This window comes from Haliotis rubra, unplaced genomic scaffold (assembly GCF_003918875.1).
Source record: "Haliotis rubra isolate DU_JTF1 unplaced genomic scaffold, ASM391887v1 Scf96, whole genome shotgun sequence".
In the NCBI taxonomy this organism is placed as follows: Eukaryota; Metazoa; Mollusca; class Gastropoda; order Lepetellida; family Haliotidae; genus Haliotis; species Haliotis rubra.
The window spans coordinates 1,130,111-1,145,000 of record NW_025767701.1 but is presented as its reverse complement, the minus strand read 5'-3'; the positions used below and the strand labels follow the sequence as shown (position 1 = coordinate 1,145,000).

Sequence of the window (14,890 nt, the reverse complement as noted above, 5' to 3'; positions counted from 1 at the left end):
ATGTCTCAGTAATCTATACAGTTAACTATGTTTATAACAAACACGGCGACGAATATAAGAAGCCGATTTTTAATACACTTGCTCTACACTTAAGTCAAAATGCGTATAACGAATTATGGCTATAATGTACTACAATAAGTGATCCCTTTGAAGTCTTGTAACCGTAGTTTATTGTATCTCTCTCTCTCTCTCTCTCTCACACACACACACACACACACACACACACACACACACACACACACACACACACACACACACAGACAAAACCCATACGCACGCGCGCACGGACGCATGCACACACAAACTCCTACAAACATACGCCTCAAACACACACACGGTCACCAAGAACCATTTACATTGAACACGATACCAACACAAAGGCCCGAGCAGTTCAGATCGGTTCAAATCAGTTCACATCTCTTCAAATCTCCTGTGAGAGTCGAACCGTTCAATACCTTTAATCAATTTTAGGCAGCAATTGTTAAATGAAGTATCCAAATCGTCAGCCAACACAGGCATACGTTTGAATGGTTAGTTGACGACTTTGCTCACCGTAACATGTTGAACAGTCACAATTCTATACACTGCATCCCAGCATCAGGTTACCATAGCTACAAAAATTTTGTGTTTTCCAGGACTACAAGCTGCCCCAGTTCTGCCAGGATTGCCAGGAACTGCAGCTCTTGGACCCCGCGGTAATACCTTTATCTATATTAGTCAGTGAGTGAGTATGGTTTTACGCCGCCAGTAGCAATATTCCAGCAATATCACGGCGGGGACACTAGAAATCGGTTTCACACATTGTACCCATGTCGGGAGTCGAACCCGGGCCTTTAGCGTGACAAGCAGACGTTTTAAACGTTAGGTTACTCCACCGTCCTTATTTATATGATAATCACAGATCAGATTCAAACAGATTATCGTATTCGTATGTCATCCACATGATAGTCCTATGGGGACTCCGACTCCGACTAAAATAGGCCCCTGCATGTCAACGTACCCGACTACGAGGTTTAGTGCTCGTTATATCAATCACAGGTTTGTCTCATTCAGACCCGATTATTCAAAGATCACTACCATACAGTTTTAATTGTGCAGTGTGCGGCGTTAAACACACACATAACGAAACGGACTGCCTCCGTGGTGTAGTGGTTAGAGCGTCCGCCCGGAGTGCGGAAGGTCGCGGGTTCGATCCCCGACCGCGTCATACCAAAAGACGTTAAAATATGGTACTTGTTGGTCCCTGCCTGGCGCTCGGCATTAATGGGTACATCAAGGACTGGTCGGCTCGGAGTCAGTATAATGTGTCTGAGTGGGGTATTCATGCTTCACTGCGGCATGGTATCTCAGTGGGCGAGCACTACAAAACCAGCTTCAGTCTGGGCTAGTACAAGCAGCCGCACATACACATACACACGCATGCACGTCGTCATATGAGCGAAATATTCTCAAGCACGACGTTAAACCCAATATTCCACCACCACCACACAACGAAACGGTGTGTAAAATTGATAACTGTAAGAATTGTAACTGTGTAAGAACTGTTTTCACATCTGTTTAATGTTGTGAAGATTGTTATGTTGAATACAGCAGTGCTGTGAAGTGAAGTGCCCGACAGCAGGAATCGGTTGAGTGCCTGGTTCTCTGGTCCAGACTTGATTATTTAGAGGCCTTCGACACATCTAGCTGGAATATCGATGAGCGTAACGTCACAGGCCAACAAGAAAAACAGGCACTTGGAACCAAGCTCGTATTTGGTTCATGTAAACTCCCCAAACATTTCTGAAAAACAACTTGTTTATGTTTTGCTCAAACAACTTAAACTGACGTTGAAATAAGGTGGCTTTTTGTGTTTCAGCAAGGGACATACTTGAACCAATGATAGAAAGACAGGAAGACAGTAAGTAAATGAAACTATTATCCAGCCACAACTAACAGCTGACATGTAATGAAACACCCAATACAAAAGTATTTAAAACATATAGTATAAACTGGTTGAACTCAAACTCTATACCTGCCATATCAAGGAAGCACTACAAGAACTGAAGTGCCACTTCCTTACTACGTGATCTGCTCTGTCTGCTATTGTATATCATTATTGGTTTAACGATGACCATAAAGCTTCTAGTGCATTGGTCAGCAAGTGCATTGTCCACATCTCTGTCGAACACTTGAAACAATATGCATTCATGCTAAGCAATATGTTTTGGATACTCTTAGCATCAAGTGGAGTCTCAAAACTATCTCAGAAAGATACAAAGACTGTATTACCATTGTATATGAGCTTTGAAGTGACCATAGTTCTCTCTACTTTCAGTGATGAGAAACGCAAGTAAGTACACACAGCAAGACACACTACATATCCGGGTGCTTACATACACCCGACTATGTTGAAGTACGTAAGTATGGATCAACGGCGCTAGATATCCTGGACGTTCACCTGTTGAAAGACACACGGGTATCATGCTTACAGACATGGGTCCCTATTGTCGAAACGTTCGTAGCCCTAAGAATTCTTAGCTTTGGTCGTAGCCAATGTGTTAAGAATGGGCTTAAGAAGTTCGTAGGGCTACGAACGTTTCGAGAATAGCTAGCCTGGGTCCCGATACACAAAGCGTTCGTAACGCTACGATATTCGTAAACCTATGCTAAACCGTAGAGTTAACGTTACGAATGATGTTATAACCGGGTGAAAGATAGGACAAGCGAATCCTGACACGACAAAGGGACGCAAACAACCGTTGCGGCTAAACCCATTTTATATCATTCAGAGTATAAAAAAGATGACAAATAAAAGCAGGCCTTGTCTGACGCCTGATATCAGCTGTGTTGTATTCGTCCGATACGTGAGTGGCAGGGACCATTGTCAGACAAATAATATAAAAGTAGAATATATTATGACATAAATGGAGGTGTTTGGTCCTGTGCATAGAGATCAGGTAAAAAATCAGTTGAAGTTAGGCAACGTTGGGCGCCTAGTGTACTTGGATGAGTGACCGTGTTTGGCAGCTTGACACCTGAGAGTTTCTAAGACTTCAGTCCTGCCCATCAACGAGGCAAATGTGCTACATGTGGTGTCGCCTTAGGCAAGTGAGTTTGTTCAAAATTGCCTCTGTTCGTTCAGCAGAAAATGGGTACCCGGTGGGATAAGTCGTGAGACTATTAACATTCCAGCGCCTACCAGGCAGCTTGTGTTATATGGGGTAATAATGATCAGATTGTGCGCTTTGAACAGGATACCTCGCCTGGAAAAGCCGCGTTATAAATATTCTCATTATTATCATAATAACCTTCGCATTTATTTGGTGTTGAAATTAACACATTGTTTCCTGTATATTTTCAGATAATGCAAGGAAATTGGGTACGTGTAACATGTCGGCGCTCTACGCGCCTGTCTTAATTAAGGCTTTTGTCTCATTTGAAGATATGTAACGAGTCTTCCTTGAGTGGCATTTTAGAAGCTCGAAGGAACAATATTGACAAACTTTATTGATAACAACCTCTTTTATTTCGTGAGTACGACGTTCGATAAAACGATACAAGTGAGTGAGTTTAGTTTTACGCCGCACTCAGCAATATTCCCGCTATACGGCGGCGGTTTGTAAATAATCGAGTCTGGACCAGACAATCCAGTGATCAACAGCATGCGCATCGATCTACGCAATTCGGATACAATGACATGTGTCAACAAAGTCAGCGAGTCTGACCACCCGATTCCGTTAGTCGCCCCTTACGACAAGCATGGGTTACTGAAGATCAATTCTAACCCGTATCGTCACGGGTCAAAACGAATCTGCTTGACAAGGAATCTCTATAGAAACGTCGCACTGAAGAAATAAAAGAAGCTGTTATCCCGGAAGACTGTCAATGTTGAGTTAAGATCTATCTATTGTGATGTAGACTCTTTGTGCCATGCGACATGTAATAGTCCTCAGATGTTCTTGAAACCAATTTTACAACATTCAAAGGCATAACACCATCCTTGTTTGAATAACTGAGAACAACGCCAGATTTGGACAATGTCCAAGACGTTTGAATGCTTCCAAAAGCAGGTCCTCCTTTCACAAAGCACTAAGGTGATCGTAAGTTACTAAGGTAACCTTAGTGCAGTGTTATTGGATGGGAGTTAAGGTCAACCTTAGTAAAGGTTGCTTCGTGAAAGGGCCCAGGTCACCTGACTGAAATATATGAATACCCACTCTGGCGCCTTTTCTCAGTTCCCAAAACAATACGACTGCTTTCGCTTTTAGTTTCTGACATTGTTAAAGAACTCCATGTTGTGGTGAATGATATACATGCGCTTCATGTAAACTTTGTCATATTTCCACAGCTGCCACGATGTCCATTATACAGCAAATGACAGGTGAGTTCAGCTGATGATGGTTAGACTGTTTGTTGTTTAACGCCACACACAGCAATATTCCAGCTATATGGCGGCGGTCTGTAAATAAATAAGCCTGGACCAGACAATCCCGTGATCCACAACATGAGCATCGATCTACGCGACTTCGATACTATGACACGAGTCAACCACGTCAGCGAGCCTGACGACCAGATCCCGTTAGTCGCTTTTTACGACAAATATGGGTTACTGAAGATCAATTTTAACCCAGATCTTCATGGTTCTATTGAACAAGAGCAAAGGCAGCAGTAATTGGGATACGATGGCATGCCTCAACCAAGTCAGCAAGCCTGACCACCCGATCCCTTTAGTCGCCCTTTACGACAAGCATGGGTTGCTGAAGACCAACTCTAACCGGATCTTCACCGGTAGAGTTCAGACCATGAGTGAATATGGTTTTCCACTGCTGCGACACCAGCAATGAGTATAGAAACCAGGGGTTCGTAAATGCCTAAAGATGTCGTTCAGGACTATTATCAAATAACACAAGTAAAGGTACCAGCGGGACACTTGGCATTCCTTTAACCGGAAGGGGATTTTGTTTTTTGTGGTCAGGGAGAGTAATGCCTGAGATGCTATTAAAAATAATAGATTGTTCCGGGTATTACTTGTACAGAAAAACAAGACGTTTGCAAAAGAAGAGAAATTGTCTGTTACCATTGTTTGAAACAGTATTTCAAGAGCATCATCTCGTTGGCAAACATGACACGTACTATCCTGAAAGAACTGCATGCTACTCGAGAATAGTGACAGTTTGTTTGTGACGTGGCTTTGTTCCAGGTCCTTCAAGTGGACCTTCAATGGGACCTATGGATCCTATGAATGGCGGCAACAACGGTGAGTATGTCGCACTACTCAGTGTGCGCTAACTACACGCACTGCATTTTTCAATCATACAACGGTGGCCTTAGTTCTGTATCGCATTCTGAGGAGTTTACACTCTACATTCTGGACGAATTTGATCCCAGACATGAATTTCCAAAGATATCAATACAATAGAGCCTGCGTGCGGTACTGAATGTAGCACATGTTGCATAGAATGCCTGAATATTGTACTCATTGTATTTTACTGTATTATATTGTATGTTACATTTTGTCTTCAGTTTGTCTAGTTCTATGCTACAGATATCACAGCGTTGCTTTCATTGGTATTTGTAGTGGATATTCTTAGCGTCTATTCTAAATCCTCAAATGGATATATTTTGCGTGCTATAAAAGATGATGTGAAAATATACAATATGTATCTATTTACTTTTCCACAACCCGAACAAATATAAATATCATTATATCTGATATTGACACAAACGCTACCTATGAAACATACAGCAACTGTCATCTTTCTTGCAGTGTTCCCCGGCACAGGGCCAAGTAGCCAGCCAGCGCCATCTAGTGGTAGGTTTCTTAGAAAGACTTTGTATCTTATCAGCAATGCAACATGGCCAGTAAAAGTATTAGAGAATCACAGATCTTAATTAAAACCAGCGTGTTGTCATAAGAACATATCCTCAAAAAGAACAATACAACATAAATAACGGGTTTTAAATCACCAGTAACTGAAGGTAGATTACTATGCTAGGGACCATGGGGACTTACAGTACTTTTTGCTACCTGCATGGAGCCTAGCCTGATTCACACCATCCCATCAGTTTCGGTCATTGTAATCAAAGTTAGGTGGTGAGCTGACGATCTTGTATTGACATTGTATTCAAAGCGAGCAAAAGTATGTCAATGCGGATCAGAGACGCAGATAATCGAGGTTATTCTCTCGCATTGGCGTTCTGTATTTCCAAAACAAACGAAAGGTAAGTGATGAATGGAAGGATGGGATGTGATGTTTCCGGAGAGATTTTGCACAAAACATTGTACTCAAGTATTCCTATCAAAATGCAACGTAGATTGGATGTGTTGATTTGAAAAACAAGATGTATTGCTGGTCAAATCTATATTGTTTACACATTTTTGTCAGACAAAAAGAATGTACTTCTTAGAATGATTAAGAACGAAAGACACATTCCTGCCATTACTTGGTTCGTCTTAGTGGGTGAATGAGTTTAGGTTTACGGCGCTTTTAGCAGTATTCCAGCAATATCACGGTAGAGGACACCACAAATGGATTCCACATATTGTACCCATGTGGGGAATCGAACCCGGGACTGAGGCGTGACATCGAACACTTTAAACACTAAGCTACCCCACGAGTTCGGGCTTCATCAGAGAGGTTCACATTCAAATCCTGCATCACGTCTGGTGTTTCTGGAGCAGTAGGGTAGCCCAGAGGTAAAAGCGTTCACTCGTTACGCCGAAGACCCTGGTTCAATTCCCCATATGGGTGGATTATGAGAAGCCCATTTCTGGTGTTCCCCCTCCTAGCTATTGCTGGAACATTAATAAAAACGGCGTAAAACCACACTGTTGTGTTTCTCCCGCTTGCAGTTATGTAGATTGTGACGTTCCTATATTTACTGCAAGAGTGTGCTCATGTGTAACAAACACATACAAAGGCAAGTCAACTGTTTAGTTGAAAATATACCACGGAAAAAATAGGAAACACATCTGACATAGTGTCTGTACTCATTGTTTAGACCATATTTTTTTTATCAAACTTTATCGAGACTTTGAATGCTGTTACCCTGATCAAACAAAGCTTTACCAAGCATGGTGTGGTCACAGTGCAGTGTGGCATACAGACCCTGAAACAAACATACCCAATACCGTCCATGCAGGTCTAGATTACCACAGTTTCAGAAAATGAAGAAAGCCTCTGCGCTCCTTTTTATTACATAACATATGTAATTTAAGAACTAGTTTTCCTGTGCAATATGTTCATTCAGAGTCTAGATGTTAGTCAAGGTATGGAAATCTTCGTATTTACCATTGTACCTCAAACACCTCACTTAAGCAACGTTATTATGACAGGTGCCTCTGGGGCATCGTCGATGTCCAGCCTAGGGATGCACAGCGGTCAATTACCCGGCGGTTTCTTCCCAGGTGAGTGAGTGAGTGAGTGAGTTTGATTTTACGCCGCTTTTAGCAATATTCAAGCAATATCACGGCGGGGGACACCAGAAATGGGCTTCACACATTTTGCCCATGTGGGCAATCGAACCCGGGTCTTCGGCGTGACGAGCGAACGCTTTAACCACTAGGCTACCCCACCGCCCCTCTTTCCAGGTAAGCAGCAAAGTTATGGGAATTCCGGGTTAAAATCGGTCCTACAAACACACGAGGCCATTACGTGGTTTGTTTTGTTTTGTTTTGTTTGTTAGTCGTTTAATGCCGTACTCAGCAATATTCCAGCCATACAGTGGCTGTCTGTAAATGGACCAGACAATCCAGTGATCAGCAGGATGAGCATCGATCTATTACGTGGTTTGGATGTTAGTGATTGTATTGGGTTGATATCTTGTCACCATGACTCGTCCGTGTGGATTGTTTCACAGACTATCAATTACTTGAGTTTCCAGTCTTGATTACTAACAAACTGACGGCATTCAACTGAAATATTGCTGTCTGGTGTGTATCGGAATGAATTATAAATACAAAATGCCATTTAGAAAGTCAAATGTATCATTTGTTATATTTGGGAATGCACTTTCTCACTAAAGCAGAGATTCTATGATGTGTGTCAGGTTGAGCCCCATATGGGATTCGAACCCACACTCGCAGTCAGGCACCGAATCGCTAGCACACTGACTCAGCGATCTAACCCAGTCAGCCAGTTCTAGCATCTATGATACCGTCTTTACGCATTCAAGTGCCTACTAGCGGTACCGGGTGGTAAGGCTCGCTGACCTCACCAATGTCATGCAAAATGCGTAGCTCGATGCCCATGATGTCTGTCACTGAATTGTCTGGTCCAGACGAGCTGAGTCACAGTCCCCGTCATTAAGCATGGCTCTTACTGATATAGTTGATGATTTCAGTATTTCTCACACTGTTTATGGCCGCCTCCGTGGTGTAGTGGTTCGAGCGTCCGCCCGGAGAGCGGAAGGTCGCGGGTTCGATCCCCGACCGCGTCATACCAAAAATATGGTACTTGTTGGTCCCTGCCTGGCGCTCGGCATTAATGGGTACAACAAGGACTGGTCGGCTCGGATTCAGTGTAATGTGTCTGAGTGGGGTATTCATGCTTCACTGCGGCATGGTATCTCAGTGGGCTAGCACTATAAAACCAGCTTCAGTCTGGGCTAGTACAAGCAGCCGCACATACACATACACACGCATGCATGTCGTCATATGAGCGAAATATTCTCAAGCACGACGTTAAACCAAATTTCACCTCACCTCACCTCAAACTGTTTATTTACTTTCTTCATTTAGGTGCTGCCTCACAGTCTCTTCTGCATTGTAAGTGTTCGAGTATTTATACATCACAGATATAGTACATTAAACATGTCATTATGGCGTCAGGAACTACATGACGTCATGACACCGTCTACATCCTGCAGTTTATGCAAATGCTGCCTGCAAGGGTCATACTATCTATCATGATATTGGGAGAGGAACAGTAATTTTTTGTGGGTAGGATCACTATGTCACACATTAAGGACCGATAATTTGATATAATCTTAGGACATACAACGTGCAAAAAATAAAAAATCAGTCAGTCCCTCAGTCACTCTATCGCCACAGTCATCAGTCAGTCACTCTGTCAAAACAGTTAACGATACGTCATCCGGTCATTCTATCAAAACAATCATCAGCAAATCTCGCAGTCATTCTACCAAAACAGTCATCAGTAAATCACAATCATTCTCTCAAAACAGTCATCAGTAAATCTCACAGTCACTCTGTCAAAACAGTTAACGATACGTCATCCGGTCATTCTATCAAAACAGTCATCAGTAAATCTCGCAGTCATTCTATCACAACAGTCATCAATAAATCACAGTCATTCTATCAAAACAGTCATCAGTAAATCACAGTCATTCTATCACAACAGTCATCAGTCAGTCCCTCAGTCACTCTGTCAAAACGGTTAACGATACGTCATCCGGTCATTCTATCAAAACAGTCATCAGTAAATCTCGCAGTCATTCTATCAAAACAGTCCTCAGTAAATCACACAGCAATTCTAACAAAACAGTCATCAGTAAGTCACAGTCATTCTATCAAAACAGTCATCAGTAAATCACACAGCAATTCTAACAAAACAGTCATCAGTAAATCAGTCGCTCTATCAAAACAGTCATATGTCAATCACACAGTCACTCTGTGGAAACATGAGTACGCCTTCCATCTAAACAGTCATCAGTTAGGCATGAGTATATGCTTATGTATATCATTCTGTTTCAGCACCGATGCCAGACATATTCCCACAGAGCCCAGCAGCTGGTAACTATTCTCAATATTAAGGGATTCTGGCGTCAGGAACTACATGACGTCATGACAACGTCTACATCATTATAACGTCTACATAACCTCCTAACTACGTACCAAACGACTGACACAATGCATTAACTCTAACCCTACAAGTCACTAGGTGTTCCTCATATCCTAAATACCACAGATTAGTATCCCATTGTAAACTGCTAGGCAAAACAACAAACTCAGTCAACGGCACATCGTATTGTCAATGTCAACATCCCGGGGAAAACTACGTATTGCAGCCAAGTCATTATTGATTGAGGGGCGGTGGAGGTAGACTTGTGGTCGCCAGGCCGAAGATCCGGGTTCGATTCCCCACATGGCTACAACGTGTGAAGCCCATTTCTGGTCTCCCCAGCCGTGATATTGCTGGAATGTTGCTAAAAGCGGCGTAAATCTAAACTCACTCACTCACACATGTTTAACGGTAGATTGACAGATTTCAGCATTTCTGGTTTTCATGACGTCTGTTATCTTTGGTCAAATCGACATGTAGAGATCCGAGTTAGAATTGATCTTCAGTAAACCATGCTTGTCGTAAAAGGCGACTAACGGGATCGGGTGGTCAGGCTCGCTGACTTGGTTGACACATGTCATCGTGTCCCAATTGCATAGATAGATGCTCATGATGTTGATCACTGGATTGTCTAGTACAGACTCGACTGCATACGGACCTCCGCTATATAGCTGGAATATTGCTGAGTGCGGCGTTAAACAACAAACAAAACATCTTGTATTCGGATTAAAGAGGAGATTTCTTGCACCACCAGGAAGGTAGTGAGCCCATTCAGTTATTGAATTTGTGCGCCAGATTTTGTTAAGGGTGGGGAAAGAGCCAATCTTTACAAGAGAGCTTGATTTTACGGTTCCCAATTACCGTAACCTAAGGCTATTCTTTGGACAACATCTCGTCTACATGACATCACTCGTCATGAACTGTTTTATTTCAGATCCACAAATGCAGCAATTCCTCCAGAGCTTCCAACAACCCGCGGGTAGGTAGCCAGAACAGTACCTGTTTATGAAATAGGTCATGAAAACGAGATATTGTTTTACGTATGTGGTAGTGTTTAATGTACACCAATAATTTTAAATGTCACCCCCCCAAAACACCACACAAACCCGTCCCACCCCTTATCAGTAAACTGTTATAGGACGCAGGGTGGCCTAGTGGTTAAAGTTCTCGTCTTGTAGATCTTCTTGTATCTGAACACAATGTCAATACTGTAAAGTTTTCAGTTAAGACAAACGTATGTTGGTCCAAACATCAATGCATGTAAAACAGGAATGAAATTTGTGTCTAAGTAACACAAAACGTACCCCAATACCCACTCATTACCGCTTATGTTAAAAGAGCGGTTCAGTAGCTCAGTGGTCAAAGCGTACGCTCGTCACGCGGAAGACCCGAGTTTGATTCCCTACATGGGTACAATGTTTAAAGCCCATTTCTGGTATCCCACGCCGTATTATTGTTGGAATATTACTAAAACAAAATTCACTCAATCACCTTACCAGTTATAGCGAATCTTTAATAATCTCGCTATGACGATAACACAGGTATTGGGAGTAGCGGGGGGATCCGTTGGCCCAGGCGACATAACTCGCCCATCAAGGTCCAGATGCTGCTGACATACCAAACTGATTAGGACTAAACAATCTAACATCTACTTTCCAATCTCCCTTTCAGGTATGTCTCCATTTTTCGGAGGAGCAAGTAAGTATATAATGATTTCTAATACTTCAACAAGAGTTGCTGACGACAGTTACCTGTAAATATTCTTGCTTAATTGAGTCGCCCAAACAGTATTGTTCCTAAAGCCACTGTTGGGTTTGTAGATGTGTATCCTTAAGGTGATAATGTGTGCCAATGACAGACCCCAGACACGACTTTCCCTCAACAGGGGGTATTATATTGGTCCTAAAGCCACTGTTGGGTTTGTAGATGTGTATCCTTTGGGTGTTAATGTGTGCCAATGACAGACCCCAGACACGACTTTCCCTCTACAGGGGGTATTATATTGGTCCTAAAGCCACTGTTGGGTTTGTAGATGTGTATCCTTTGGGTGTTAATGTGTGCCAATGACAGACCCCAGACACGACTTTCCCTCTACATGGGTTACTATATTGGTCCTAAAGCCACTATTGGGTTTGTAGATGTGTATCCTTTGGGTGTTAATGTGTGCCAATGACAGACCCCAGACACGACTTTCCCTCTACATGGGTTACTATATTGGTCCTAAAGCCACTATTGGGTTTGTAGATGTGTATCCTTTGGGTGTTAATGTGTGCCAATGACAGACCCCAGACATGACTTTCCCTCTACAGGGGTTATTACAAACACGTTGAACCAAGGAGAACAGTTACTCTTTGAACCTTTGCCGTAGCCATCTCTGAGATATGCACTACATTCAGTTCCCTATCAGGACAACTCGCCTATTTTAACACAGAGGCCCAGATATGCTGCGTATCCGGGTAAAATTCGCATAGAAAATTTCCAATAACGCATTGAAAACATAATTGTTGCGTACCAGTTACGCATTTAAAATGTTAGATACGCAAAAAGTTTAAAACAAATGCGCACGGAATATATATATATACAAATCGCTTGCGTAATGAAAAAGACATCGATTGCTATCAAGTTGTACTGTTAGTATAGGACAAGTGTTGTACTGTCAGTAGAGGATGACTGATTTTTTATGAAATCATTTCCATTATATTTAAGTTGGTTTTGATTAGGTATGACATAAGGCAGAACATACCTGCTTAGTAAACGTACTAAATGACATAATACCTAGGTGAGTAAAATGACTGAAATACGCACATATTTGAAAGCAGTGGGTAACGGAAAATGAAATACCCACTCAACATTCATAATACCCACTCCAAAATAATACAGAGGGTACAGTACCCACATGAGCTAAGTCTTATCTGGAGCTCTGTTAACAACATATTGTAGTTCTATTCCAAAAACAGTAATAAGAAATGCAATGCCCATAGTCAGTTAGCCTATTTTAGTCATGTTCTGTAAAACAATGACATTTCAAAGAAATTGCCTCGCCAATAATTCCTCTCGTATTAGACATGCTTCAGATCGTATACTTCTGTTGAAAGTGAGATAAATTGATGTGGAGAGTCATTGGAGCTTGATACTGCATTATGTACCCTCTGACAGTGTCACTAGCTACATGTAGAGGGCGCATAGCACACAGTTTCATTGTTTACTTACAGTGGGATTGCTATCCCACAAGTACTCTCGGTTAAAGTCGTCACGTAGAAATCTGAGAAAGTGGGGTACCCTTGTAGTGACAGTGGGTTTGCCTTATCTTCTAGGCTGGTATTTGTTGGTATTGTTACATTGTTGTTACGTCCTTGTTACTTTGTTGTTAGAGTTGTAACAGTGTAATCAATTTGGTGTTAAATTGTTACTACAATGTTGTTTCTTTGTTAGTGTTTTTTTATAGTGTAACTAACTGTAGATATATTATTGCAGCATTAATATTAATTGTTGTTAAGTTGTTGCTATAATGTTATTTCTTTGTTAGTGTTGTTTTTATAGTGTAACTAACTGTAGATATATCATTGCAGCATTGTTATTAATTGTTGACTGTATTATTGAAGGATTGGTGTTAATTGTTGTTAAATAGTTGCTATAATGCCGTTTCTCTGTTAGTGTTTTTTATAGTGTAACTAACTGTAGATATATTATTGCAGCATTGTTATTACTTGTTGTTAAATTGTTGCTATAATGTTGTTTCTTTGTTAGTGTTTTTTATAATGTAACTAACTGTATTATTGAAGCATTGTTGTTCATTGTTGTTAAATTGTTGTTTTCAGGATGATGATTTCTGTTGGAAGCACACGTGCGTTGTGAGAAATTTGCGCGCGGGATGATGTACTGGCTTCAAGATGAACTGTAACCACGTTTCGATTATGCATCTAAAAAACTTTGATTCAAAGCAATAAAATACAAAAACACGAAAATGAAAGCTGTGTTTGTTCTTGGCGATACAGTAATTATCGTATACTGTTTTGGAATATTCTATACGTAATATAAAATTTAGCTGTAAACCTGAAAGTCTGTAAATGAACGAGTCTGGACCAGGCAATCCAGTGATATACGTCATGAGCAAATACAGTGGGATAGAGTGGCAAAACAGCATGCCTGGCCACCCGATCGCGTTAGTCGCCTCATACGACAAGCACTGGTTGCTGAAGACAAATTCAAACCCGGGTCTAAAGCTGGTATGTATGATCTCGGAACAAACCAACAGCTCAGCACAAACTAATTCCAACACTTTCGAGTTATTGTAATATATATGCCATACGTGCAATCACCCACACAGGTAACACGTGAGGGAGAGTACCAGACATCTCATCACCCTACCAATATCATTGCAAGGGGAGTATGTCATCCTGCTAACACAAGGTGGCTCTCATCAGCAACTTTCAGTTATAATACATGCCACTATAACAGGGCGTAAACACTACCTTTTCGACACGAGATAAAGATTGGCAAGAGATCGCCAGCAACGGAAGTTAGGCAACCATACTAGAGAAATTGGGATACGATGACATGTGTCAATCAAGTCAGCGAACCTGGCCACCCGATCCCGTTAGCCGCCTTCTGCGTACGACAAGCTTGGGTTACTAAAGATCAAGTCTAACCCGGATCTTTCTAACCAGGGTACAGCAACGTGCAGTAAACAAAGTACTGTGACTATGTGTCCCAGCCCACCCAGCTGTGAATGGGTACCTCGTAAGGATGGGAAAGCCACATTAACTCGTTGCGCCTAGTGGCTGCATGAGTTGTATGTTCCCCGGGGAGTTGAAATCGATAATACAATGTACCGTTTGAGATTGACATCTAATGATCAAGGGAAAATCAAAGCGCCTTTGAGCATCATACTTAATTAATCGTTTAAGAGAAATAAAAACGAAAAGTCACCTGTTACAACTTCGTTTGAAGACTTGCATATGAATACATCTAAATGAACAAGTGATGGAAGAGGGAACGAGTGGCACCATTACGTCATAAGGAACAAGCACATAACAAGTAGTGCTAACATTTATTGCTCTAAATTCTGCAATGCATAAGTTTCACCATGTCTTGGTGGCATTTTA

General features: G+C 41.7%; 2 protein-coding genes across 2 annotated transcripts in view; both read left to right on the top strand.

Annotated features, from left to right (window-relative positions):
* The window catches only part of LOC124265092 (glutenin, high molecular weight subunit PW212-like), a 25,849-nt gene extending 22,417 nt beyond the window's left edge, over nt 1-3,432 (top strand). The window contains exons 18-21 of the mRNA XM_046699884.1: nt 636-695; nt 1,859-1,900; nt 2,318-2,332; nt 3,344-3,432. Of these exons, the coding sequence (XP_046555840.1) occupies nt 636-695; nt 1,859-1,900; nt 2,318-2,332; nt 3,344-3,432 (206 nt within the window). The remainder of the gene's footprint in view (nt 1-635; nt 696-1,858; nt 1,901-2,317; nt 2,333-3,343) is intronic.
* A 903-nt stretch (nt 3,433-4,335) lies between these two features.
* Nucleotides 4,336-13,742, top strand: LOC124265075. Its single transcript, XM_046699868.1, has 9 exons — nt 4,336-4,363; nt 5,183-5,239; nt 5,750-5,794; nt 7,319-7,390; nt 8,723-8,749; nt 9,698-9,736; nt 10,720-10,764; nt 11,457-11,483; nt 13,604-13,742. The coding sequence occupies exons 1-9, from the start codon at nt 4,339-4,341 to the stop codon at nt 13,606-13,608; spliced, it is 342 nt and encodes a 113-aa protein (XP_046555824.1). The 5' UTR covers nt 4,336-4,338; the 3' UTR covers nt 13,609-13,742.
* Nucleotides 13,743-14,890: the final 1,148 nt, after the last annotated feature.